This window comes from Eupeodes corollae, chromosome 1, assembly GCF_945859685.1.
Source record: "Eupeodes corollae chromosome 1, idEupCoro1.1, whole genome shotgun sequence".
In the NCBI taxonomy this organism is placed as follows: domain Eukaryota; kingdom Metazoa; phylum Arthropoda; class Insecta; order Diptera; family Syrphidae; genus Eupeodes; species Eupeodes corollae.
The window spans coordinates 310,513,455-310,538,646 of NC_079147.1; the positions used below are offsets into that span (position 1 = coordinate 310,513,455).

A 25,192-nucleotide genomic window follows, 5' to 3' on the forward strand; every position below is an offset into this window, starting at 1 on the left:
CTTAACCTTTCTTACAACTAACTACTAAATAATCTGAATTGTATTAATTGTATAACTTAAAACCTAATACACAATAGACTGGAAAATTTAATGAACCGTTTGTACTTGAAGAAGAGCAAGTTTTACAAGAAGATTAACCTCTCGTTATAAAAGAACAGTCTATTGCTCGAAAGTCAAATCGGTAAATAAATTACATTACACCTGTACGTTTGTCGTACAAGTATCCTTTCATAAGATCCTTCAAAAACAAATTTAAATAGAGTCAAATGAATACCCATAATAAGTCACCTCATAAATAATGGGAAATAAGGAAAATTAAGTTAAATACTAAAATGATTTAAACTGTGCGTGAGTTCATAAATGCAACTAGCTGCACAAGCCATGGCGACAAAATTCCTGCAATGTATTTATGATCAGAAAAATTACTGCAAGAATGCTGCAGCAGATATACAACATCATAAACCAGTTCATAAATGTCATCAAAGTAGGCGCCTTTAAAAAAGTATTACAGAAATAATTAGGTTATTTCTTTGAGTTACGCGAGTTTTTGTTTTTTTTTTGTTTTAAGAAAATTCTTTCAAAATGTCAAATAAAAATATTTTATAAGGACTTATTTCAAATATTTTGAATGGAGCAAATTAATTCATTCATTCATTTATTTCTATGAAGTATACATATTATATTTCAACTTATTTTTTTTTTTTAATTCACAGGCACTCAAGGGGTTATTAGTACCCTTTAGATGTTTATATTTAAATACAGTGCGAGCGTTAGGAAAATAGGGAATGATTTAAAAGGAGATACCGGTGCACATTCGTCTTAAAGTTCTGAACAAAATGGGAGTGAAAAATAGAGTTGGCCAAAGCATTACACATTATCGATGTGCGATTTAAGAAAGAATATCTATACTTGACAGTACGCCCGAAATTGAGCTCAAGGATAAACTGACGAGAAGTACGAGTATTACGCTGAATAAATATTCATTTGCTTTATCATTATCACTGATTTTAATATTGACTTCTTATCTGCTATTTGCAATTATAAAATAAACGTATACTTATTAGTTATTACTTATTAATTAGTTATTACTTATTAAATGAAATAACCTATTTCTTTTGGAATATTCTTGGTTCCTTTTAAATCCACTATTCATCAATATAAATATAACATAACCAAAAAGGAGATATTAAAGTAATAATAAAGACTTAAAAAAAACAAACACTTAATTTTGAATTATTTTTATTTTTTGTTTCGATTTATTTTGTTTTCCTTAGCAAAATATTGTAAAATTAGTTTTTTTTTTTAATTTTATTTTTTAGTAGTATTAATTTGTAATTAGTGCTTTAAAAATTTAAAATTTATAATTCCTATCTAATTTACAGTAGTTATAATAATAATATTAAACACTAGTGCTAAATAATTTTACAGTAATATACAGAGTTAATTTAAGTACCAAAAGTAATTTAAAAGATTTAATATTTGCTTTTTTTTAGCATTCCATTTGTTGAATAGGAATGTTTGTTTATTTCTTTTTTATTATTTTGAAAAGTAAGTGTAAATATTTTATAAAACTTGTAGTTAAAAAATAGCTCTCGCAGCAGTATACTATGTACTTTTCAATCAAGGAATAAGTAGAAAATCGATTGTAGTTTTACTTCAGAGAGAATATTGCGGTTATTATTTTTGTAATACTGATAGTGATAGACAACTTTAAATTTTATTATTATTCACCAATCGATAAAAAATCTCTATCGTATTTTTGTTTACTCTTCAAAAATGCATTGAATTTTATTTTTTGAACAGAAATTCGAAAGCGATGTACACCACTTAATCAGCTTTAACGTTGCCTTGTTTTTATTTGTTTTTCTAAATTTTATGTGCGAATTAAACTTACATCTAGCTTGACTAGATTCGTGTGGTGAAATTTAGTCATATTTAATATCTGCGCTGGAGGATTCTTTTTGGTTTGAGTATGCCACGTTAGGATCTGAAATTTCAAGGGTATTAATACTGATTTTTAAAGATAACCAAAATATCAAAATTAAAATACCTCCGTACACTCAGATGCCAAAAGCTCTATGTCAGTATTGTTAAAAGGCGCTAAGCTCTTCAGAAAACCATCTTCTTCATAGCCAGGTTTGAACGGCATTTTTGCTTTGGGCCTTTCGAGTAAGAACTTTACGTTCACAGCAAATCCGGCCATATCGACGGGGTATTTTCGGCCTCCTATCCATCCATCGTAAAAACCATCTATTTTGCCATTTCGTATGATTGGACTACTGATGCCTAGTTTTGTTACCAAACCAACCGGCCACATTGATACTTTCTTCGTGTAGCGCATCTAATTAGGAAAATAAATAAAAATATTTACTTTATTTAAAATATAACCAATAAAAAGAACTACGAGGTAGACATATTGCATTGTTTTTTTATTTGCAGAACTTGTACTTCCTTAGAAGATATTTAATTGTTAAAGTGAGGAACACTTTATACAAATATTTTGCTATTCTCTTGTTTGAACAGCTTCAGTCTTATTGATATAAAGTGTATTCCTGAACTTTATCAATTGTGTGCTTCAAACATCTGTGTAAACATTACACATTAGGTCAGTCTTTAAAACCTAATGAATTAACTCGTGTTTTGAGCTTAATTTTATGCACGAACATTTATTGTATATTCAATAAACTTATGTTTTGTGAAATTATACTTTAATAAACAAAATACAATTCGATAGCATTTGAAACCTAAGTCCTTGATTAACACGGGCATATTGTTTAAGAGAAGAATTGTATCGGAACACATTTAGTTAGATTTTTTGTTAGCGATATGATATGATATCACACATTATTATTATCTACCTATATAATATTCTTTAGGTTTTTATTTTTAAAATTCATTAGACTCTGAAAAGAATTTAAAAAAAAGTATTGTTGAGTACGGTGTACGGGTTCATTCAGAAAAACAAACATGCAATAAGGAAACTCTTCTTGAATTTGTATTAATTTAAAGTAAGTACTGAACTTGAGATCTTCTTAATAAGGTTAAAAGAAACAAACTAAATAAAATGCACGACTGGGTCGCACGAACTTGCTCCTGTATGCAAAGAGTCTGTTTAAAAAAGTACTTATATGAATTGTCAAAAAAACCGAACGATCTTTGTACCTATATGAAAACCATAGTACTCTCATGAGCAGAAATTTTTAGGGCGACCAGATGCCGAGTCGTTGGCGTGGCGTTAGTTTTGAAAGTAGAGAAATTCAGCGGGAGCGAGAGAAAAATATTATTCCCATTCCCATAAGCAGCCAGCAGAATAAGGGAGATAATTAATTTTCGACCCAAAAAGTCAACACAATTTCCTTCATTTTATTTGAGTCTATCCTCGTATATGTTTTCAAGAAAAGAGCTTCCATATGAAGGTTGATAAATTTGTTTTTGTTTTATTTATATCAATGCACTTTATATAACAAACAAAATGGCTTCATATTGTATCTAATAAGGGGATGAAAAAAACTTTTGCATGCTTACGTCAGCTGTTTAGGATCTTTTACCGATATTTGTTTTTTTTTTACATTCACAAGTCTGCTTTTACTTGTGTACGATCTTTGTATATGAAAAATGGTTTCTATTACCTATAAAGCTACAATGCGATTCATATAGATTCAACTTGTTCCTTAAAAGCTTTTTTCCTTTAGATAGCTTTATTGTAATTTCATATTAGAAGAACCAGGATGGAAAATAAATAAGATAAGAAAGAGGCAGACCATGAATGTTTAAATTGTAAGGCGATCGCCTATTGGTTGTGTAGTTAGGTAACAGCACAGATAATAAATTTATACAGATGTCTCATCCCAGCAGGAAAAAATGAAACATTTTTTTCTCTTAACAGACAAGCCTTAACAGACAAGAGCTTTTAAAAATAAAGCTGAGAAAGCTCTTTTTGCCTTGCTATTTTTTTTCGTTTTAGAAACTTTTCTCTTCTCATTTGTCATTTTGTGTGCCAACGAATACAAAAACAAAGTTTGGTCCGTTGCAAACAAATGTAGGTATATCTTTTTGTTATGCGCGTTTTGGTGCGTATTTTTTTGTGAATGTCGATTGTTAGGTGTCCGGTAAGGAGAATAGAAGATGTTTCTTGTGTATTGCTATATGAAAATATTGTGTGGGCAAGAAGGGGCAAGTGAATGTGCAGATGATTTGGTTTCTGTGTTTTACGTTCGTACGATCGTACGTTCGCAACGTTTTTCTCGTCGTCAATAGCTCAAAATCAGAAGAGATATCGACTTCAAATAAATTTTGTTATACCTACAGATAAAAATATATTTTTTGAAAAAAATCCAATTAAAGGTTTTTTTATAAATCAAAAAAAAAACTAAACAAAAATTTGTCACCTCGAAAATTTTACGAATACAAAATTATTTTATCTCCAAACCAATTTTGTGCAACGAAAAATAAAGTTTTTAACATCTGGTAAAATATTGAGAAAAATGTAATTGACAGTTTTTTTTTATAAAAAATAAAAACCTGAGAAAGCATTACTCAAAATTTTTATCAAATATCTTTTCAAAACTTTTAGATATTTGCTTTAAACCACTTTTTAATTTAAAAAAATATTGTTGTCAACATTCAGTAACATTTTGAGAAAAATCGAATTGACAGTTTTTTTACAAAAAATAAAAAATTAAAAAACAACTCAATAAAAGTTGGTAAAATTGATTTTCGACTCAAATATCTTTTTAAAAATTTGAGATCATGGTTTCCAACCAATTTTAATTTATAAGGAATATTGTTTTCAACATTCTGAAAAATTTTGAGAGAAATCAAATTGACAGTTTTATTACAAAAAATAAAAACCTAAACAAGAAAATTAATAAAATTTGGTAAAATTTGATTTTCGACTCAAGACAATTTTGAGAAAAATAGAACTGAAAGTTTAAAAAAAATGTTAAAACCTAACAAAAAAATAATTTTAAAACTTTGTAAAAATTTACTTTTGACTCAAATAGCTTTTCAAAATTAAAAATATTGTCTTCAACTCTTTCTTATTTCACAGAAAATATTGTTTTCGATAATTAGCAGTTTTTTTTATTAAAATCTAACAGTCCGTTTTTCATAAAAAAAATCTGCAAGAAATAGTACGCAAATTTGGTAAAAATGGTGTTCGTTTCTTGATATCTCTCAAATTAATTTCATTCATCCAATTTGTAAAAATTTAAGATACTAAAATTGATAAAAATTTGTTTTCGACTAAAAATCTATTTAACAAAACTAGATTTTCAAACTAAACTATTTCCTTATATTAAATTTTGTTGGTTATTTTAAAATTTGTAAAAATAAATAAATTAACGGGATGGGAAGTAATCAGTGTGGGCCGCATCCGAGCCTTTTTTTAATATCTGACAGACAATAATGGTAGATTATAAGGTTGGGTTGCATCACAGTCTGATTCAAGAATGGCAAGACTAACATACCTACTTGAAAAAAAAACTGGACGAAAAGCAAAACAATTGAAAAGCACGTATAAAATGCATGTATAAATCAAACCACCAAGACTTTTGCGAAAATTATTTTATCGCAAACGTTCGTCCTGTGGTTTTAACTTTCTCAGAGATCAACCAGGATTACACTTGCCCCATCCATCTTCCTTATATAGACGTTACAATATATAATACCTATACAATTTAATTGAAGTCTCTAGCGTTATTGGTTCTTGAGATATTTAGGGTTAACCAAAATTTTCGCCTTTTGTTTTAACTGCTATTGTAAAAAAAACCACCCACGCAATTTTCTTGAGATTCATTTCAGCATCTTTCTACATTATTATCTGTATAACAAAATTTGCAGTCGATATCTCTTCTGGTTCTTGAGCTATGGACAGCAAAAAAAAAGTCGCGAACGTACGAAAGTAGGTATACACGCACAGACATTTTTTCAAAATGCTTTTATTTCCACTATATGGACCTTAAAACTTCGAGAAATGTCAACATTTTCAATTCGACAAATCGAACCCATTACAATAATCAAAAAGAAACCCGTTTTTTTATACAGTTATGTCAAGGAAACATACAAATCAGACAATACAAATCTACAGGAAGACCCTTATTTGAACAGAAAACAGTACATATTTTATTTTTTGCTGCACAAAATCTACCTACTTGTCCATTTTTAAGGAAGTTATCTTTTTAAATAAAAAAATAAGATCAGTTCTTTTTAAACTAGAAAAAAAAATATTATTTTAATTGTTGACACATTATGTACAATGAGGTACATACATGTACATTGGACATATGTAGGTTCCTCATCATCCAATTGACACCAGTCAACAACACTTCATTACGTTTAAAAACATTTAAAACAGAAAAATGTATTTGTGGAGATTTTACAAAATTGAAGAAAAAGAAGAATTTATAAAAAAAATCCACATGAATGCACGAAACTAGCATTTACATATTCGATTATAAGAACTCGAGCTATAAAGACAACCTTGTAATAGCTTTGTTCCTATTTCCAAAGACAACTGTAAATATTTTTTTTTCTCGTCGTCGACAAGCGATCAACTCTCCTGCACCTATTTTCAACGCATCACCACCAGCCACACCACAAAAAATCAAAATAAAACAGTTTTGTTTTCATTTGTGAAGAATAATCTTGGTGTATTATGTGTTACCGTGCATTAGGATTATGAGAGGTAAAGAACATACAAAAATGATTTCAGATTTTTCTTTGCCTTAGTTTTCATTCATAGGAAAGAAGACGAGCAACATAGCTTTCGTGTATTCATTTAGTAAATGTGTTGAACTTTTTGAAAAAGCTCTTTTTTTGGTTGATTTCAGTTTCATATATCATTTCTCGCCATAAGGGTGAGACATCTGTATATTTATTATCTGTGGTAACAGGTAGGTAGATGTCTAAAACGACCATAGAATAGTTCACTTGGCGTGCTTAGCTTTATGCAGATAGATAGATAAGGACATGTTTGTGATGATAATGAAGGAATGTTATTGGTGGCTAGAAGGTACATACTACATTCCTTCTTAAGTTTTCAGCGCAAACATATGGAGTTATTACGTTCAGTCTATATTTTTCACTAAAGTTTTAAAAAACAAGCATACGAACAAGTATAAGAAATTGCTGTTCATGTGTTGTTAACAGTCAAGCTCTTGTGCGTTTTGGATTTTAGTTAAGAAGTGACACGTAAGCAATAAGCAGTAGTTGTAGAAGTTGTACGTAATACCTTTATAAATAGGTACAATGTGTATGCGTTGAAAAAGTGATTCTAATAGAAAATACATATACTCTCTCTGGCCAGTTTCTTTAACTTGTAGGTACTAAGTATTTATTTTTTTATATAGGCGAAGGCCAGTAAATCATGTGGGAAACAACCTTATTCGTAAGGAATAATATTTTAAAATCATATACATATATACAAAGTTACCAAGATAATACTTCTTGATAGACTCTTTAAAATAGATTGTTGATTAAATATATCATATAAATGTGTACCAAATACATTAATTTGGATGAAAGATAGGAATGTAATTACAATTTTGTCAAAATAATGCGCTCTTTCGGGCTCATGCACACTAAAAATAATTTAAAAAATAATATTTTAAGATTCAAAATTTTACCTGAAAAATAAGTTTGTCTTCAAAAATTTAAATGCCATTTTATAAATAAAAAAACCGTTGATTTTTCAAATTTTTATTTTGAAAATCGTTAGGGCGGTTTTTTTTTAAATTAATTTTTTATATATAAAATTTTCCAATTTTGTTCTAAAAATATTTTTGGAATGCAGTTGTTAAGTGATTGTAAATATACGTCCTTCGTTTGAATTTCGTAAAAAATTGTTGACCCGTTTTTGAGATATAGAGTTTTGAAAAATAAAAATTCAATATTTTTTAAAAAACCCAAACAATTAAAAATTGCATTTTTGTTAATCAAATATTGTTAAGGCAATATAGGAGCTTATTCAGAAAAAAAATTATTAAAATCAGTTCATAAGTTGCTGAGAAAATTAAAAAACAAAATAACGGTTCTATGAGCGGTACCTTTCCTGAGCAATACAAAAATATGGTTTTCTTATAAAAAGAAGCCAAGTTAAAAAATAAAATTTTAGAGAAAATTTTAAAAAAATCCATCGGTTTGTTTTTGAGAAAATTCGAATTTTCGGTTTTTGACCAAAAAAATTGTATGGGGGCCACTGTTAGTTTAGATCTTAAAAAAAAAATGAAAAAAACACCTAACGCGAATCTGCTCAAAACCTTAACTTCCAAGTTTGAACTCAATCGACCCAATGGTTTAGGCTGTAGGAGCGTGGACAGACAGACAAAACCGACCGGACGGAATCGCGGGACCCACTTTTTTCGACTTCTCTACCATCGTAATATCATGTTTGATTAAAATCTCGAGTTCGAAATTTTGCACGAATGCAAAACTTGCCATATAGTTCCTATATGTCGCAAGTAAAAAAGATGCTGGAATGCGACCAAGGTTGGATTCAGACTTTTCATTAGGGGGGGTGGAGTTTAACACACTTAGACCCCCCCCACTCCACTTAAAAATGTTTTTTTAATTTTTTGTAAAGGAGGCTAACTAAATTTAAATAACATAATGTTTAAGAGTATATTAACCTAATCTTTACGCATTTCAATTGCTAAAATGATAACTTTAGTTATCAAATTATTTTAGAACACTGTTGTGCAGCAAAGTATGATCTACCTATTTAATTTGTATGACTCCCTACATAATGAAAGCATTCCCAGATTGCTAATTTATCCCAAAAATTCTGTTTAGATACTATTTTCTGTAGATTTTATTTATTTATAAAAAAATTATCCAATGTCAAAAACAATATTTTCTGTGAGATAAAATTAGTTTAAAGCTATTTTTTTATTTTTGAAAAGATATTTGAGTCAAAAATTAATTTTTACACAACTTTTGGTATCGTTTTTTTAAGGTTTCTCTTTTTTGTAAAAAAAGCTTTTTTTCTCAAGATTTCACTGAATATTGACAATATATTTTACAAGATAAAATTAATTTGAACACAATATCTTAGTTTTTTGAATAGATATTTGTGTCAAAATTCAATTTTTTTCCAACTTTGAGTAATGTTTGTTTAGGTTTTTATTTTTTATAAAAAAACGATCCCTTCTTTTTTTTTTAATTTTACCAGATGTCAAAAAAGTTATTTTTCTTTGCACCAAATTATTTTGGAAATAAAATCAGTTCGTAAAATATTCGAGGTGACAAATATATTTTTTCAGTTTTTTTGATATATAAAAAAACCGTTAATTGGATTTTTTTCAAAAAATATACTAGTTTGGTATCACGTTACAATATACGTTATGGTAACAAAACCACCGACTCAATTTTCTTGAGAGCCCTTTCTGCATCTTTCTGCATTATTATGTATATATCAAAATGTCTTGAAAGTCGATATTTCTATTTGTTCTTCAGGTATGGGCGATGAAAAAAACTCTCTAAAAATCTTTTATTTTGAGTCTAGGGACCTTAAAACGTCGATAAATGTCAAAATTAGACAAATCGGACCGATTCCAATAACTTCCTATGGGAAAACATATACTTCTATTCTATGTAAAAACTATTTAATATTTTTATTAGTTTTTCTACGTATAATAAATAAGAAGATGAAGTTTCAATAGGGCTTATGAACTTTAGAATAGAACTTTAAAATATAAACTTTTATCCGTCACGAAATAAGCAACGTGCGATTATTTCGGCATCAGATCTTATTTGTTTCAATTTTCAATAAAAGGTATTTATTTAAGCTTTACAATATAAGCTTAAATATTCTTCTCTGGTGTATACATACTTTGAGATATTAGGAATTTATATAATTCTTATAAAAACGAATTTTGAATTAAAATATTTTCAAAAAATCAGTGATGACAAATACTTTTTTTATCAACGTAAATGATCCTCATAATCCCTTAGAACCAAGTTTCATTTTTTGCCAACTGAAATTTGATTCAAAGTCAAGGTATTTTTATCGCTTGATCTGATAAAATCAAATTTAAGAAGTTTTATTGCTTAAAAACATACTCTTCAATACCTATGTGACAACTTTCATTTAAGGATTGTAACTTTTCTTTGACATTTTTCGAAAGTTTTTATTTTCAATTTATTAAATAAAAATTGTTGTACCCGTGGCATGATGGTTAGTGCGTTGGACTGTAACTTAGAGTTTCCGTATGGCAAACTAATGGTTAATAGGCTAGTTTTAATTTAAGCTGTTCCATCTAAAGTTATTTTCATGGGTACTGCATCTTTTCATGAAAGGTGCTTTCTGAAAATTAGCCGTTCGGATTCGGCTTAAAACAGTTGTTGCACACAAGAATGATTGAGAGTTGTAAGTCACTAGGCCCTAGTTCTTAACGGTCTGTTTGTGTGTGCCAACTAATTTATTTTAGATAAAAAATTGAAAAATTCCGATTTTCAGATTGATTGAGTTCAAAACTTAAAACTGTTCACAAAAAGCAGACAAACTTTTAGAGTACGATGTGCAATATAAACGCATCCATTGCATTTATTTTATTACTTTAGAGCTCAGCGACCGATTGAAAAATTAAAACAGATTTGATTGCAGACCAGGACGCGACGACGCGAAGTGGTCTTCGCTCGGTTTGAAAAATCGCAAGGTAACCTCCATACAATTTCACGTTTTTTGATTGTCATTTTCTGCGTCGATCTTGTACATTTATATGTTATTAATGTGTTTTCCCTTTAAATTTAAAAATATGCAATTTTTTAACTAGACTTATTTAAGGTGTGGGTTTTACCTTTGATCCAGTTGTGTTTTTGTTTTATCACCTTCTGGATAAAATAATAACTTATTATTCTAAACAAAGTCTGCAGAATTTTTGCAATTTCTCAAAAATTACCAATTTGCGTATTTAACGACTCATTAAAATTTCTTCCAGCTTGAAAAATGTGTTATTTCTTTTAATAACAAAAACGACTAAAATTTCTATTAATATTTCTATAAACCTACTTAGAGTACTCTTATAAAATTTGTGTTTATATCGAAAAATAACTATACCTACGTTACAATACATAAAACGTACTTAATTATGAAGACCTATACAATTTTAATAGAACAATATGTAGGTACCTACGTACACACATAAATTCTTAATTTATTTTTCATTTTAACTTTTTCTCACCTGCTCGAAAATTGAAATATCGTAAGTGTTATCATCGTCAGCAAAATAAAAAACTCCCTCGGTTGCATTTTCTCTCAGCCAGTCCAGGCCTCGATTTCTGTTCGAAACTCCACGAGGCTTCGCTTTGTTCTTTTTTTTATATTCCTCTGGCATAGGAGCTGTTTGTTGTTTTTTGTGGTAAAAATATTTATAGTTTATAGTAAAATAAGTCCAAAAAGCTTTTTGAAATTGATTTTAGAAGGTACTCACCAATTAAATACTCATAGGGAATACCAATTCGGTTGAGAGTTTTGCTAACTAAGTCAGATGTCTTGTTGGCATCTTCGATTACCAACCACAATAGGTTGGCAACATGCTTGAGGGTATATCCTAGCCTAGTTAACTCGGCAAGCTGTTCAGGTCTCCTATAAGTTGGGGTAATAATATACAATGGAGGCTGGAAATAGATCATAATGATGTTAGCCCACAAATTAATTTAGTTACGTGCAAATACATAATGTATTTAGATAAGAGTATATTATGTACAGAAAACTTTTCATAAAATGACAAGGCTGAAGTGACAATAAGGCATAAGTACATACTCGTAAAATTATAAGTGCACAATCATGCAGCTGTTAAAGTTCAAAGTATTTTCATGCAGTAAGTTGTTTTAAAAGTTAGAGTTCATAGTTATCCGAATTTTGTTAAAAGAAGCGGCATTCAAAGCAGATGTAAAATAAAACCATATTTATGTTTTTCTTTGTATAATTTTCATTTCTTAGTGGAAGACCATTTATGCATGCATTATTCAGAGATATAAAAAAGGTTATTTTTAATAGTTCAGTCAAAGAATGGCACTGAGGCAGATTGTAGTGCGGATATGCTTTTAAACTTTCTATTTTTTATGTTGTTTTTTCTGAATTTGGAAAGAGGAATTCTACTTGAGTTTGTGTTCCTCTAATTGATTATTTAACTATACTAAATTAGAAGTATCAAGCAAGGTCTATTCCATTTAACCCCATTGTTTTACTAGGATAGAAAATATTGGAGAGGTTCAGGTTCAGGTTCAGGGACTTAATTTGGAGTCAATTGCATTCTTTGGTTCAGACGACATTAGGTCCTTGAAGGCAAGTTTCTGGTAACTAAGTACCTGATTGACCAAAAAATTGTCCAATTTCAATTATTTCAACTTGAAAGGGTGCCGAGAATAATCTCCCTAACTATCAAGTCGTGTCTACTTATGTAAAAAATGACACCTGATTATGTTTTTTCAATGAACTGAGAGCTGAACTCTATAATTTTTTGATTTGTTTTCGTTTGCTCTATTTCAATTAAAGTATTTTCTAAAAATGTTAACAATCAACCCTTGGAAAAGCAATAAGTAAAATATAACATGATTAAATTTAAGAAATGCACTTTTTTAAATAAGCTATTAAAGTTAATATTTAGTACTCTTGTGACCCGGACTATGAAAAGGTGGCTTATTGTTCAACAAATTACTTTTTTTTTTGTTTTGGTTGGGATAGTTTTTGAGGTGCTTTTACACATGGTGAAAACCAGAACATCCTAACTTGCTTAGAAGGCACTAAAAATGAAGAGGAAGAAGAACTGAATTTTATAAAGTAGCAACCTGAAGCCATTACCTAACATAATATTGGAGCAAAAGCCAAGATCGCTTCGGTTAAATAGTTTTTTTTTTTCAATTAGCAAAATTTCCGTATATGAAGCAAAAAAATCATCAATCACGGTAACGCAGTCTGTTTTTAACATAAATTTTAATTTAAATTATATTGAATATTGAAAAAAAGCAAACGTCCGTCCGCGCAAAGATTAAGATTTTTTGAAATCCATTCCTTGACTGAATTATTTGTTTAATGTAGAATAATTATTATAAGTTTAAGACGATTAGTTTTTGTTTTATTTACGGGTAGATTTTCAGCTGTTTTGTTTTTGACTGTATGGGCGTTGGTGGATATGATTGTGGTGATGGAGGTGGTAGGAGTAGTTATTGTGGTAGCACTTGGAGTACTATCTTTTATAATGTAGTTACTGATGTTGTTGGTCCCAAGGGATTCTACCGATGGAGTTGATCCAACATTAACACTGTATTTTTGAAGTGATCTGTTTTTGGCTCGTGTTTTAGAAGCCTGCAAGAATTGTACAATTAAAAACAAAATTGATCGATATTCTCTTGGACACTTGGAAAAGAAGTTCAAAAGTGTATTTAAAAAACATTCCTAATATTGCAGTGGACCCATCATTCTATTTGAATTTCAATATCTATTAAATATTTATATATTGTTTATTAAACTCACATTCAGATTTTATATTTATACGGAGTGAATGGTGCAGTAAATTAATATCAATCCATAAGTAAAACACTTAAATGTCCTATATAAGTGGAGAGTTGTTAAAAATTATTACCTACAACATTCTATATGTTTTCTTATTTATTGTGTGTTAATTTTGAAAACAATTTTTGAGATTAAAAAGTTGGTGCATTTGAATGCAGAACTTACCTTTATTTCCTCTGCTGGTAGCACAGAATTGCCTTTGGAAATATGATACTGATACAGCACCATGTAAAAGCATGTTGTTGCTATGAATATAGTCAGGTACATTTTGAAGGATCTTGCTATCGCCATTTTGTGTGTTTGTGCTTTTATTTTTGTTCTTAATTAGTTAAGTCTAAATCGTTCCACGGTTTATATCCAATGCTAAGTAAACGTTAACAACAATGCATCACAGTCGAGTTGGATTTATTTTTTATAAAACTGAAATTAAAAATTAGGTTATGTTGTAGATTATTATATTTAAAATATTAATAGACATCATACAAAATCACAGGCAATAGAGCCATATACGACAACTATTTGAATCAGAACTACTACGAGTCACTTGGACAAACAAATTGTATCACCCGAAATAAAAGTGCCTACATCGTTTGAATTCAAAAATTGAACTAACTTTAATCTTAATAATTAAGCTAAATTTAGAAAAAAATAGACCAGTAATAAAAAGGGTCAACCTCGGAACTAGAGTTTATATGTTCCTTTTAGTGTTCTAAACATATCTCATAAAATCTCGTATCTATGTCGTTATAGTTATAGATCGCTTAAGTTCGCGACTGTCTTTGTTTCTATAGCTGGTTAACACCTTCACAAAATAATCAAGCATAAAGCTTGCTAAAGTTTTCGTTAATGGAAAAAAAAAATAATTTTTTGTTTAAAATTAGTAAGCTTTTAACTTGTTTTCTACTCTTCAACCGATAGGAACAGCATCTCATCAGTACATTAACCGTATCTTTTTTTTTTCAAAAACAAGAACGGTTAGGACTTAGGGCATGAATTAGAAGCCCAGGAACAGGGTTGCGTACTCCAAAACGAATACCCAAATACCTAATATACAGTGCAACCGATTTCTTTAGCAACCATCATCGCAAACTTTGGCGCTATAAAATGTACGAAAGAGATACGAAATTTTTGAACCTTCATCGTCAATTCATATATAAAATCAAAGGATTATTTTGCTGATCATGCCAGAATTGTAGATTGGCCTTATAAGTCCTGACACATGAGGAGACAAAACTTCGTTTATTTGACAGGATTATCGACTAGAACTAGAATCATTGGCAGTAATTTTAACACCTCGGAAGGGAGCGCGTTCAATTCTTTACAAATATCTCTTGTTGTATCAGTTCTTTACTACTCTTCTAGAATTTGACATCATTGGGTAAGATTTAAAGCACAAACTAAAAGAGTTCCAACATTTGTATCACAATCGGTTTCTCAGATGACTAAAATTTTTAAAATTAAATGTGCTGGTGTCTTACCTGTTGGTTCTTCGTACTTGTTTGTGTTTTAAACCTTCCAAAACCTTGAATCCATTTATTTAATATGACATTTGTATACCTATGCAGTTCAGACTTGTTTGAAATAGTTTTGAGGTTTTTGAAGTTTAAGGAACTAATTTCATTATTTTCTATTTTTTTTTTTTCTATAATATATTTCAAAATACATAAATATATTATAATAGAAATAGATAAGAGAAAGTACGTAATGTGACTCAGTTGGGCATTTTAATGTGAAGTGTCTTTAAACTTAAATAACATTTTATCTTATCTAATAATTTTTTTCTTCTTGCTAATTGATTTTATTTTGATCATAATTTATAAAAAGTCACTTGTGACATAACAGTTTCACTTTATTTTAAGTTCATTAAATCACTTGTCAACCAAAAGGAAGTAGTTTTTTATAAGAAATACAATTAAAAAATTAGATTATATTAATCAAATTTTCAATACTGAAATAACAAAAGATTGCAGCAAGCCAAAAATATAAATCAGAGTAATTTTAAAGTAGTTTACGAAAACAAATATTCAATTATAAGTCTCAGTACTTGTGCTTAAAAATTTCAAGTACAAGAATTGTAATTGTTATGTAGTTGTTCTTAAATTCAAGTGCCAAGTTAACTGACACTTACAAATATTGAAGCATTAAATATACAGTGTTTACATTTTAATATTTTGTCGTTAGATTTCAGAACAACAATTTTTGAAATCGGTTTTTTATCTATTGTACATACATACGTATGTATGTATATCTGATGAACAGACTCTAAATGTTATCTTGTAGGTATATAAGAATTAATTAAAAATTATTCAACTCACAAATAAAAGATTATTTTCGTTTAAAATATTTGAAATATCGAGGTGTAGTGACCTTAAAATCGTTTTTGTACCCGTGTTGGAAAAGTAGAATAAAACATTTCCGTATAAAACATTCATAACTTATCAAATTAATTTCATTGCAAAGTCTTTATTTTGAGTTTAGTTAAGTTAATTTAACACAAAGAAATAATTTAGATGTAAATGCATCAAAAATTGCTTTATTTGTCGGTATAGCACTAAACATTTGCGCATTCGTTCATTCTTTATCCCCGTGGAATGGTATTCCACTTTCTATCAGACGCAACTTTGAACTTCTCTTAAAGATATTTATTTGTAGGCCTCATATAACTTTATTTTTTATTAATACATAACTTTTATGCATGGACAGAATGCGAATTATGCACTTAGCCACCTTTTTGACTCAAAACTATATCTTTTAGTATTTCAAAGTAGTAAAATTTATTATACATTGTTTCGTTAAACATGAATGCTTCCGGTCAGTTTCCGTTCTTTTAGAAAACTTAGCAGCGAAGCACAATGAGGTATTAATTTGGCAAAGTTTATATTTGAATGTTAGATGTAATCACACCTTTAAAAAACTGAAACAAAACAATACATAATAACAACAACCCCTTTTTTAAGATGATAAGGTTATTAGGTTGAGTGAAAAAATAAATAAATAGAAAAAGCTTAACCACTTCACACATTAATTAATAGACAATTTATCAATTAACTTAAATAAACAGAAAATCGCTTCAAGGAAAGACACCTAGAAAAGAAGTGTGCTTACGGAAGTGAAAAAAGCCGTTGAAGACTTTTTTTGGGTGATAAATACATGCAATGAGGCGTTACCAATACTTTAGGGCGTTAAAATATATAAGTCGATTGGATGCTCCCACAAATCATATAATACAGTTTACCTTAGGTACATGAACTTTTATTCATTTTTTCATTTAGTAATTGCTATTTGAGATCATTTTTACCTTAAATAAAAATGGAAGTTTTCTTAACCCGATCTGTATTTCACATTCGCAAATGCATATGTATATTCAAAAAATATGGTTTGTTTAATATTTGACCGATAACTACAGGAAATGACACACTAAAAATCATTTCGTTTGAATCTTGATTAATGCTTGAAACAGACAAAAACTAAATTTATGTCAAAACAATTCGCCGTAAAATTAAGCTTTGTTTTTTTGTATACGTATGATTAATTGTTTAAAATCTTTCCTAACAAATAAATGTGTTTCGGGTTTTATTTTGCTGTATGTATGTTTTCAAATCAGTAAAATATCAAAATATGTTGATTTCTATGAAGTTCGTTAAAAATATTTGATAATTTAAACCAGCCTATAAAATCCATTAAATACTATTTAAAAACTTAAGACGTACACTCTTATCCAGTCCAGTCATTCCTTATTGTTTTTTAGATTTCTGTCCAAATAAGGACAAAGTGATTTTTGCGTTCAAAAAGGAGTTTTAGTTTGCACGAACGTATCTGCACACACGCCCATCAAACAAACAAGCATCCCACACCCTTCATCCACCATCAGTTCTCACATTAAGGTAGCTAGATACAAGTAACTCCAAAGATAAAAATCAGCTAAGCTGTTTTTATCGAAAGACTTATAATTTCGTGTCCCATTTGTCTCCTTTTTTTTTGCCACGAAGTCTACGAATGTGTCCCATATTTTTATATCGCAGTCAAACATAAGAAAATTAATCAACCCCACACTAGGGACACCTTTTTATATAGAAAAACCCATTTTAAAATAGGGACATCACTTTGTATCAATTTGCAATTTGTTTATAGCATGATATGCATAAAGTGGGAAGAAGCAACACTTACTTATAATACATAATGCGCATTTAATAAGCTCAAAGGCTACGCCTAATTAATTTCATTGTACATTAATGTGTGTATCTACCTTCCTAAAAATAAACAAAATAATTTATAAATTTGTTCATAAAACCAAATGCATTAGTTGTAGCTGAAGTTTTTCCGACTTTATAGACTCAATACTCAGACCAAATGAAGTCACCTGCCAATCATTAACTCCCCCTTATAACAAATGAACCAATTGATTGTTATCTATGCAGGAACATACACACAGTTGTGGTCACATAATTTAGCCACCACTCAATAATTGGAGTTAAAGTTTTTAATTTAAAATTAATATTGTAACTACTTTTTTATTTTCAAAATTCATATGTTTTTAAACATAATTACACATTAAACGCAGTTTGTAAAGATTTTTGTCAAATTTCATAAAATAAAGTGAACACATAGTTACGCTATCTACGAGTTTTGTACTTCGAGATTGTTTTTTTTTACGCTTTTATTAAACTTTAACAATCTATGCAGGTAGTATTTCTTTGAAAATACTTTGTGTAGTATAACTTCTACACTAACACCGTAGTGACAAGCGATGAACATCCGGCTGGATCATTGCCCAGAGATAGACCTTGGTCATGGGGGCAACTGGTTTTGGGGACAACTGACCTCTTTGAATACCGCATAAATTATCTAAATCATGCTTAAATAAGGACACCAGTCAATTGTATTGATTTGTATATAGGATCAACCTCGATTGAAGTGAAATGTGAAACATCCTAATTCCATCGCTGATGACTCGACGTGCTCAGCAATCTATTTGGTGTAAAATTGTTTAAGTAAATAACGCAAGGTCTTCAATCAATGCCCAAACACTTTTTATTTGGATTCTTTAATTTGAACGTCAAATTCCAAAAATACGGTTGTGATTATGTATTTGAACGAAACGAAGTCCTTGTTTTTTATTTTATTTCAACCCTACTGTTTTTGTCCAGCAAAGATTTCATTCAGAATCTGATTCTGGAACTACCTTCTTATGATTTGTGCCGATTTTTAATCATTTGGGAAAATTAAATTGCGAGCCATTTTAATTGAAAAGAATAAAATGTCAATGGACTTATAATCGACCAAGATTTTGATATTTTGCTGAATGTTGGAATAGTACCACCCAACAGAAAATGAAAGCTCTACTTTTAACCCGAATTGAACCCCTTGAAAAAAGTGAAGACGATTTCTTTGAAAGGTATCGGTTCGATAATATTGACGATCGAACTTCAATAGAAGGTTTGCCAATGTTTAACTAATATTTTTTTCTCGAAATATTCAATAAAATAACATAAAGTTAGTGTAATGTTTGCTATACATGCGTTTCTTAACCACAATAAGTAGATGTTCTATTACAACAGGCGACATACCTGAAATTTCTCAGCCAAAATTCAGCAGAATAGCTGAAAAGACACTTGAAACAGGACTGCCAAAATCTTTAAGAATAGCGTCTGTGTCTAACTTGGATTTTAAATTTAGACTAGTTTAATTAGTCTCGGGTTTAAAATGTCTATAAATATGTCCCAATAATGTATATATACGAGTATATCCTCAGCAAAGGGTTTTATGTTGCATAAATCTTTATAAATCCTGGAACAATAAAACTTTTGACAATATAAAGTGCACTTCTAACTTAACCTTGATAAAAGATTGGTACTTTAACAAGGTTTTGGATTGAGCATACTTAGAAGAGCTGTTTTGTGAATAGAGTTGAGCTAATTTTCTGTTTATTTGAGTAAAATATTATTTTTTCCAGTTGAAATACATACAAAATAAATGGATAGACAATTTGAAAACATTTCAATTAAAACCGATGAAGATAATAATAAGCTAACATTGTTTAAGTGACCTAATTTTATCTGTCCACTTGCATTATTGACAAGTGTTCTTCTTCTAAATATGTAGATAAAAGTTGTGAATGGGAGTTAAAGAAAAAGAAATCTGAGTTGCTTAGCAAAGTTTTTTATTCGTTTTGTGTCCTAATTATTTTACCACCACTGTATGCACGTACATTAACCAAACTATACAATTTACCTTAAAAGCGTAGATTAACTTCAGAGGGTTGTTGAAACTTTTTAACAGGAAGGCAAGTATTGAATGTATGTTTGTTCTTCTGTTGCGCTATAGATTTGTATTATTTTATTTATTTATTTATTAACTTAACCACTGAGATCTTTTTAATATTTGTTGTCATTATGTTTCCATAGCATTAAAGGCTCGGCTATAGCAACAATATTATTATTAATACCAAATGCACTTTATCATGTATATTTTATTCGTTTCGTATAAAATTACACCTTTTGCACATAAGAAAGAACTATGTTACCGCAGAAACACCACATAATACACCATATGTCCGTTTTTTGAGCTGTTGTTTTATTTTACAACATAAATTTGTGCTGTAGCGGTAAGTATCTATTATAAGCATAACCAAAACAATGATAGGGTAGGATTGGGTATAATGTTACTTTGGAGATAAACACAAACAATAACACTTCTTTTCTTTTCTTCTATTCTGAAGCTGAATGTGAAGAACTTTTTCAACGGTTTCGACTTTGACTTTTTTTTTGCATTTTATCAAAATGTTTATTTTTAACATTTTTACTCAGCACAACAATAAAACTTAAACATTTTCTTGATAAAGCAAGAACAAAACAAAAAATGTAGGTACCTACTTCCTTTCGCGATAAAAATATGCCTATGGCCGAGCGAAAGCCGAGTCGAGCTATGTAAAAGCTCAAGCTACAACAATAAATCGTTATAAATCTATGAGACAGAAGGACTCCACAATGTCGGTAGTGGCGATGGTGATGGCAGAGGCGATGGCAGAGGCGATGGCGACATAGTATCTCGTATCTGTGCCAGTAAAAGTACAATGCAGGATAAAAATAAAAAAACAAAAAATAAACTATATGGCGATGTAGGATATCCGCAATAAGAGTATAGTTGCTCTGGATCAAACGTTTTTCAAGGTTATATCTTTTGACTTTTCACAAGTGAATATGTAGGTACCTATTCAAAGTGAATAGATACATTTTTCCATTCCCATTTCCATTCCTAAACTCGGTAGAATTGCTTCAGGCAATTAAAATTAAATACCTACACAATCCTTTAATTTTTGTTTCCGTACACAAAACATTAATGGTGATTTTATGTTAGCACTCTTTTTGTCACTTTTCGGAATAGCTTCCTACATAGCTTTTTGTAATCGAGGTTAGAAATTAGGCTTTATATATTTTGAATTTGAGGTTTACAAGGATTTTCGAAAGGTTTTTGCAATGGAAAAAACTTTGTATCAGATATGTTCTCATAAAATATAATTATTAATCTGTCCGATATATAGACGTTTATTCATCGCGTCAGCGGCAGCGGCGGCGGCGACTTCGGTTGGTATCTCGATACTAGCTGAGCTGTCTTTTCCGTTTGCCGATGTATGCAATATTTTGCTGTTGGCTGTTGGGACTGGCACTGGCACTGGGGGAAGATATCAAATAATATGACTGAAACCGAAACAGCCCCAGCCCGGCCCGGCGCAGTTGAGTCCACGCAATTGACGATGACAACTCATGATGTAGGTAGTTTGGTTGTATGCGTTGGACTAGACTAATGTTGAGTATTCCCCGGCGCGGCGACAAGAGAGCATACTGAGACCGAGAGCAACACTTTGCGTTTTAGGGGAGGAACCATTTGCATGTGTTCTGTTCTGTTCGAAACTAAGCTTTAGATATGGAATTGGAATACAAAAGTACCTATTTGTTTTCTCGCCTAATTTATCCACCGCTAAATTTCTTTTCAACTGGAAATAAAAAGAGAGTTACCAAAGGAAACAGCTGGACGTCGCGTCGTCGTCGTATCGCTCGTGTTCGTAGCTCGTAGACATATTCGAATAGAACACACCGCTTTCGCTTATAGTGTTAAGCATTTACACGACCGAAGCGACGAGCAAATCCATATAAGCATTAATACCTATTGGGATTACTTGGAAAAGATGTTGAACATATGAGTTCTGAGCAAGTCTTATCGGAGGCTACAAGTAAGTAGGTATAGGTATATATGTGTATGAAGATATAGCAACAGCACCGCTCCGCTCCGCAGTAATGGTTTCTTATTTTTTTCTTTAGCTTATCACCCAGATACTCGGACAACGAGTGATAAAGACTGTTGAAAGGCCCATTAATAGCCATTCATAACAATTTATAAAGAAAAATATATGTAGTACATATAAAATGCCTTTAATAGATTTGTTCTCTTATTGTCAACCAGTTTGCCCCGGTCTTGGAAGTCAACTTGGTTGGATCAACAATAGCTTATTGTGTTTTTGATTCGTTTAAGTCCCTTTGATCGTCGTATAGTACGAGTATGTTCAATTGAAAGGTAATGACCCAAATGGCAAATGTGTAACAAAAATAAGAAAAGCACAATTAACATCGCATTTGATTGTTTGAAAGAATAATGTTCATTAATAGGAACTACAATTCAGATGATTCATGACGTCCGTCAGTAAACAAAAAGAAAAAAACAATCTTTTGAAACTAAAGAAGAAGATACATATGTTTTGAGTTTAGGGAACCAACAACCAAGTTAGATTTCCAAATCCAGGAGTTAAAATAAATTCAAATTTTTAGTTTTCACTTTTATTGTGATGATTAAATCACGAAGGAACTTATATAAATTTATATAGATAATGGTTCACGCGATTTGCTTTAAGTTGTCCTTCAATCAAATACCTGTCTTTGGTTAAACTTTAAACAACAACATTAATCTTATTAATCTAAATTCTTACTATAATCCAAAAGAATCCAAGTATTTTTTGATTTATTATTGTTTATTACATGTAAGCACATGTGTACATATACTTATGTATGTAGGTACTAGATAGTTTCGTTTGAAAATTATCTTGGAATCTGTAAATAAATTAACCGTGATGTGAAAGTGATGATTTAAAATTACACTAGCAATCAAAATTGTGTCGTTTATGACAGTATTTTCAGCCTCTCATATTAGTTTTTAAATCCTCATCCTTGATCTTCGGATGTGAACTACCAACCGCAGCATATGATGAACTCATTAAATTCTGATCTTGACAGCATTTTCGAATGGGGAATAAGAAATCGTGTAGAATTTAATGCCACTATCCATGGGTGCTATTTGCATCAAGGAGACTCAACAGCTTTAAGTTTTAGTTACCACTTGTTGTGGAATGATCACATATTCGACATTGCAAGAAGGTTTTTAACCCTTTTGAACTGGCCATAATTTACAAAGCCATTATTCGTCTAAAACTCGAGAATAATTCTCATATTTGGGCTTGGGCCCCTATAACGTACTTGAGTCTTTTGGGTAGAATAAAAAAGATAGGAGCTCGTTCTCCTACCGCGTCATTTGCTTCTCTTGTTTTATTGTTATTTGTATAAATATTGCTCCAGTAAAATAGCCAGTTGCATTCCTCCTCATAAACAATTCAACCGTTATACCCGTACTGCTAGGAATAACGATTAGTTTACCCTTAAACCTAATTTTGAACGTATTGTTAAGTACATGGATTCTTCTTTTAGACGCACTACACGAATGTTGAATGCTTTACCAGACTCAATGTTTCCCACCCATTACAATGTGCAGGCAAAAAAAACCAATGTGCATTGGTTTCTCCTTTCTAATCCTATCCTCGTTTCTTAATTGCACTGTGTCTAATCATTATAAGAGTATTCATAACCCTTTTAATGCGCACACAATATAAAAAAAAATATACTTTTCCTAAAGTTTTTAGCCTTTTGAGGCCATGTTGTTAAGTCATAAAGAAGGTTTTATTTTCAATAAAATATGTGCTGATTTTCCAAAGCCCTGTCTCCAATATTCCGTTCAGCAATATATACATATATAAGGTCCGCCATCTAATAATCATCTTTTCAGATGAAGCTCATTTTGATCTTGGCGGGTATGTAAACAAGCAAAATTGTCTCAATTTAGGCACAGGAAACACACGCATACATTGAAACGCCGATATAAAAACGAGTTACTGTTTGGTGCAGATTTTGGTCCAGAAGCATAATTGGGTCATTTTTCTTCAAAAATTATCAAGATAAAAGTGTGTCCGTTACAGTCAATGTCGGAAAGGAGGATATTGCCAACATTTGGTTTGAACAGTACGGCACAAGCAAGATGTTTTATAGCATTTACAAAAAAAAAGTAATTTGGCGGACCCTATACTTAAAGGACACTGAATTATTTTAAAAACGGATGTTTGCAAATATCTACCTTCGGAATTGGCATTCGATATCAGTGCCAAAAAATTAACTCTGAAACTTATTTTTTCAAATTCAAATAAAATGAAAGCTCTAAGCACATCTTTTAACTACTGAGAATTTTCGAAAACTACATAAGTGAGATATTAAAATGATAGTATTTAGATGATAAAGACTTGTACTTTGCAAAATTATCATACAATTTCTTGTTGTGTTTTATCTCTTTTAAAGACGTGTGTTTCAAAAACCATGTATTTAAATTCAGGAAAACAAAATCCTTTGGAAAATATTGTTTTGTTTCTATGTTTGGCCAGAGCTATTGAACGATAGTATCTAACACTCTCATTGTCGGAATTTTTTGAATTGTTGTTTCTTTACAATACGACATTATTTATTTAAAACATATTTTATTCACAGAAAAGACAACAGAAAGGACTTCTTCACTATAGCAAAAGAATTGCTTCACTGTTTGGTACTTACAGTTAGTTAGCTGAAGAGTTTTTACCTTGTTTGATATAAGTCTTTTGTATGCATACGAGACCATTAAATATGTAACTCCGTATTATAAATCTTTCATCATTCACAGAGTTCCATGTTTTATGATATCATCTAACTAAAATGTCCAACAAAAGAGGCTGTCTGAAACGCATTGCACATAAGAACTTCCAATTGTATCTAGGGTCATAAGTGAAGACTAAAATGTTTGTATAAAGCAACTTAACTTTCCCTATACCAATCAAAAAACCTTTGTGCTTTGTATTTAGTCCCCATACATCACATATTCTTAACTCTAAGTAAATAGATGTATTTATTCATTTATTTCACTAGAAGAGAATAAGCATTCAAAACGCCTGTGTATGTTAATGTGTCGTTTAAACTTCAATTTGAAATACTTAATTAATTCTGTTTGGGAAATATTGTCTATATACATTTAAAGGAGTTGAAAAATATGAAATTCTAACAATTCAATGAAACCTATGTCTGATCTTTTAGTATAGCCAGTGATTGGGAAACTTAACTGTTTTAAAACGAATCTGTTATTTGAAAAAGGAACTTGTCCTTTAATTAGGTACTCTTTTGTTTTTGCTATAAATACTCAGTTAAAAGGTGTAGCAATGTGGTAAGTAAACTGTATTTCGATCGGGATAGCAGACACATTTTCAAAGGGAACAAAACTCTACTTTAAATTCCAATAAAGCCATTTGCTATTGCCTTTTCTCTGCGAGCCAAAACAAATAAA

The 25,192-nt window shown here is 30.2% G+C and overlaps 1 protein-coding gene across 4 annotated transcripts; it reads right to left on the reverse strand.

Annotated features, from left to right (window-relative positions):
• Positions 1–1,222: 1,222 nt before the first annotated feature.
• LOC129942927 (galactosylgalactosylxylosylprotein 3-beta-glucuronosyltransferase P) lies at positions 1,223–21,210 on the reverse strand. 4 transcript variants are annotated; one of them, XM_056052081.1, is made up of 7 exons: positions 20,814–21,210; positions 13,679–13,933; positions 13,085–13,306; positions 11,430–11,616; positions 11,181–11,338; positions 2,051–2,341; positions 1,223–1,987 (listed from the first exon to the last, which is right to left on the reverse strand). In XM_056052081.1, the coding sequence occupies exons 2-7, from the start codon at positions 13,802–13,804 to the stop codon at positions 1,874–1,876; spliced, it is 1,098 nt and encodes a 365-aa protein (XP_055908056.1). In that variant the 5' UTR covers positions 13,805–13,933; positions 20,814–21,210; the 3' UTR covers positions 1,223–1,873. The 4 variants fall into 4 exon arrangements, with proteins under 4 accessions (XP_055908056.1, XP_055908055.1, XP_055908057.1 ...); XM_056052080.1 differs by having other exon boundaries at positions 19,745–21,210; XM_056052082.1 differs by lacking the exon at positions 20,814–21,210 and adding an exon at positions 14,992–15,163.
• Positions 21,211–25,192: the final 3,982 nt, after the last annotated feature.

What these genes read in the sequence shown, in the direction of transcription:
- LOC129942927 (XM_056052081.1), bottom strand. Translation starts at nt 13,804, where the DNA reads ATGGCGATAGCAAGATCCTTCAAAATGTACCTGACTATATTCATAGCA. An exon ending in AAACAGCTGAAAATCTACCC is followed by an intron (nt 11,617 to 13,084) that starts GTAAATAAAACA and finishes ATCTATTTCCAG; the next exon opens with CCTCCATTGTATATTATTAC. An exon ending in TCCCTATGAGTATTTAATTG is followed by an intron (nt 11,339 to 11,429) that starts GTGAGTACCTTC and finishes AACAACAAACAG; the next exon opens with CTCCTATGCCAGAGGAATAT.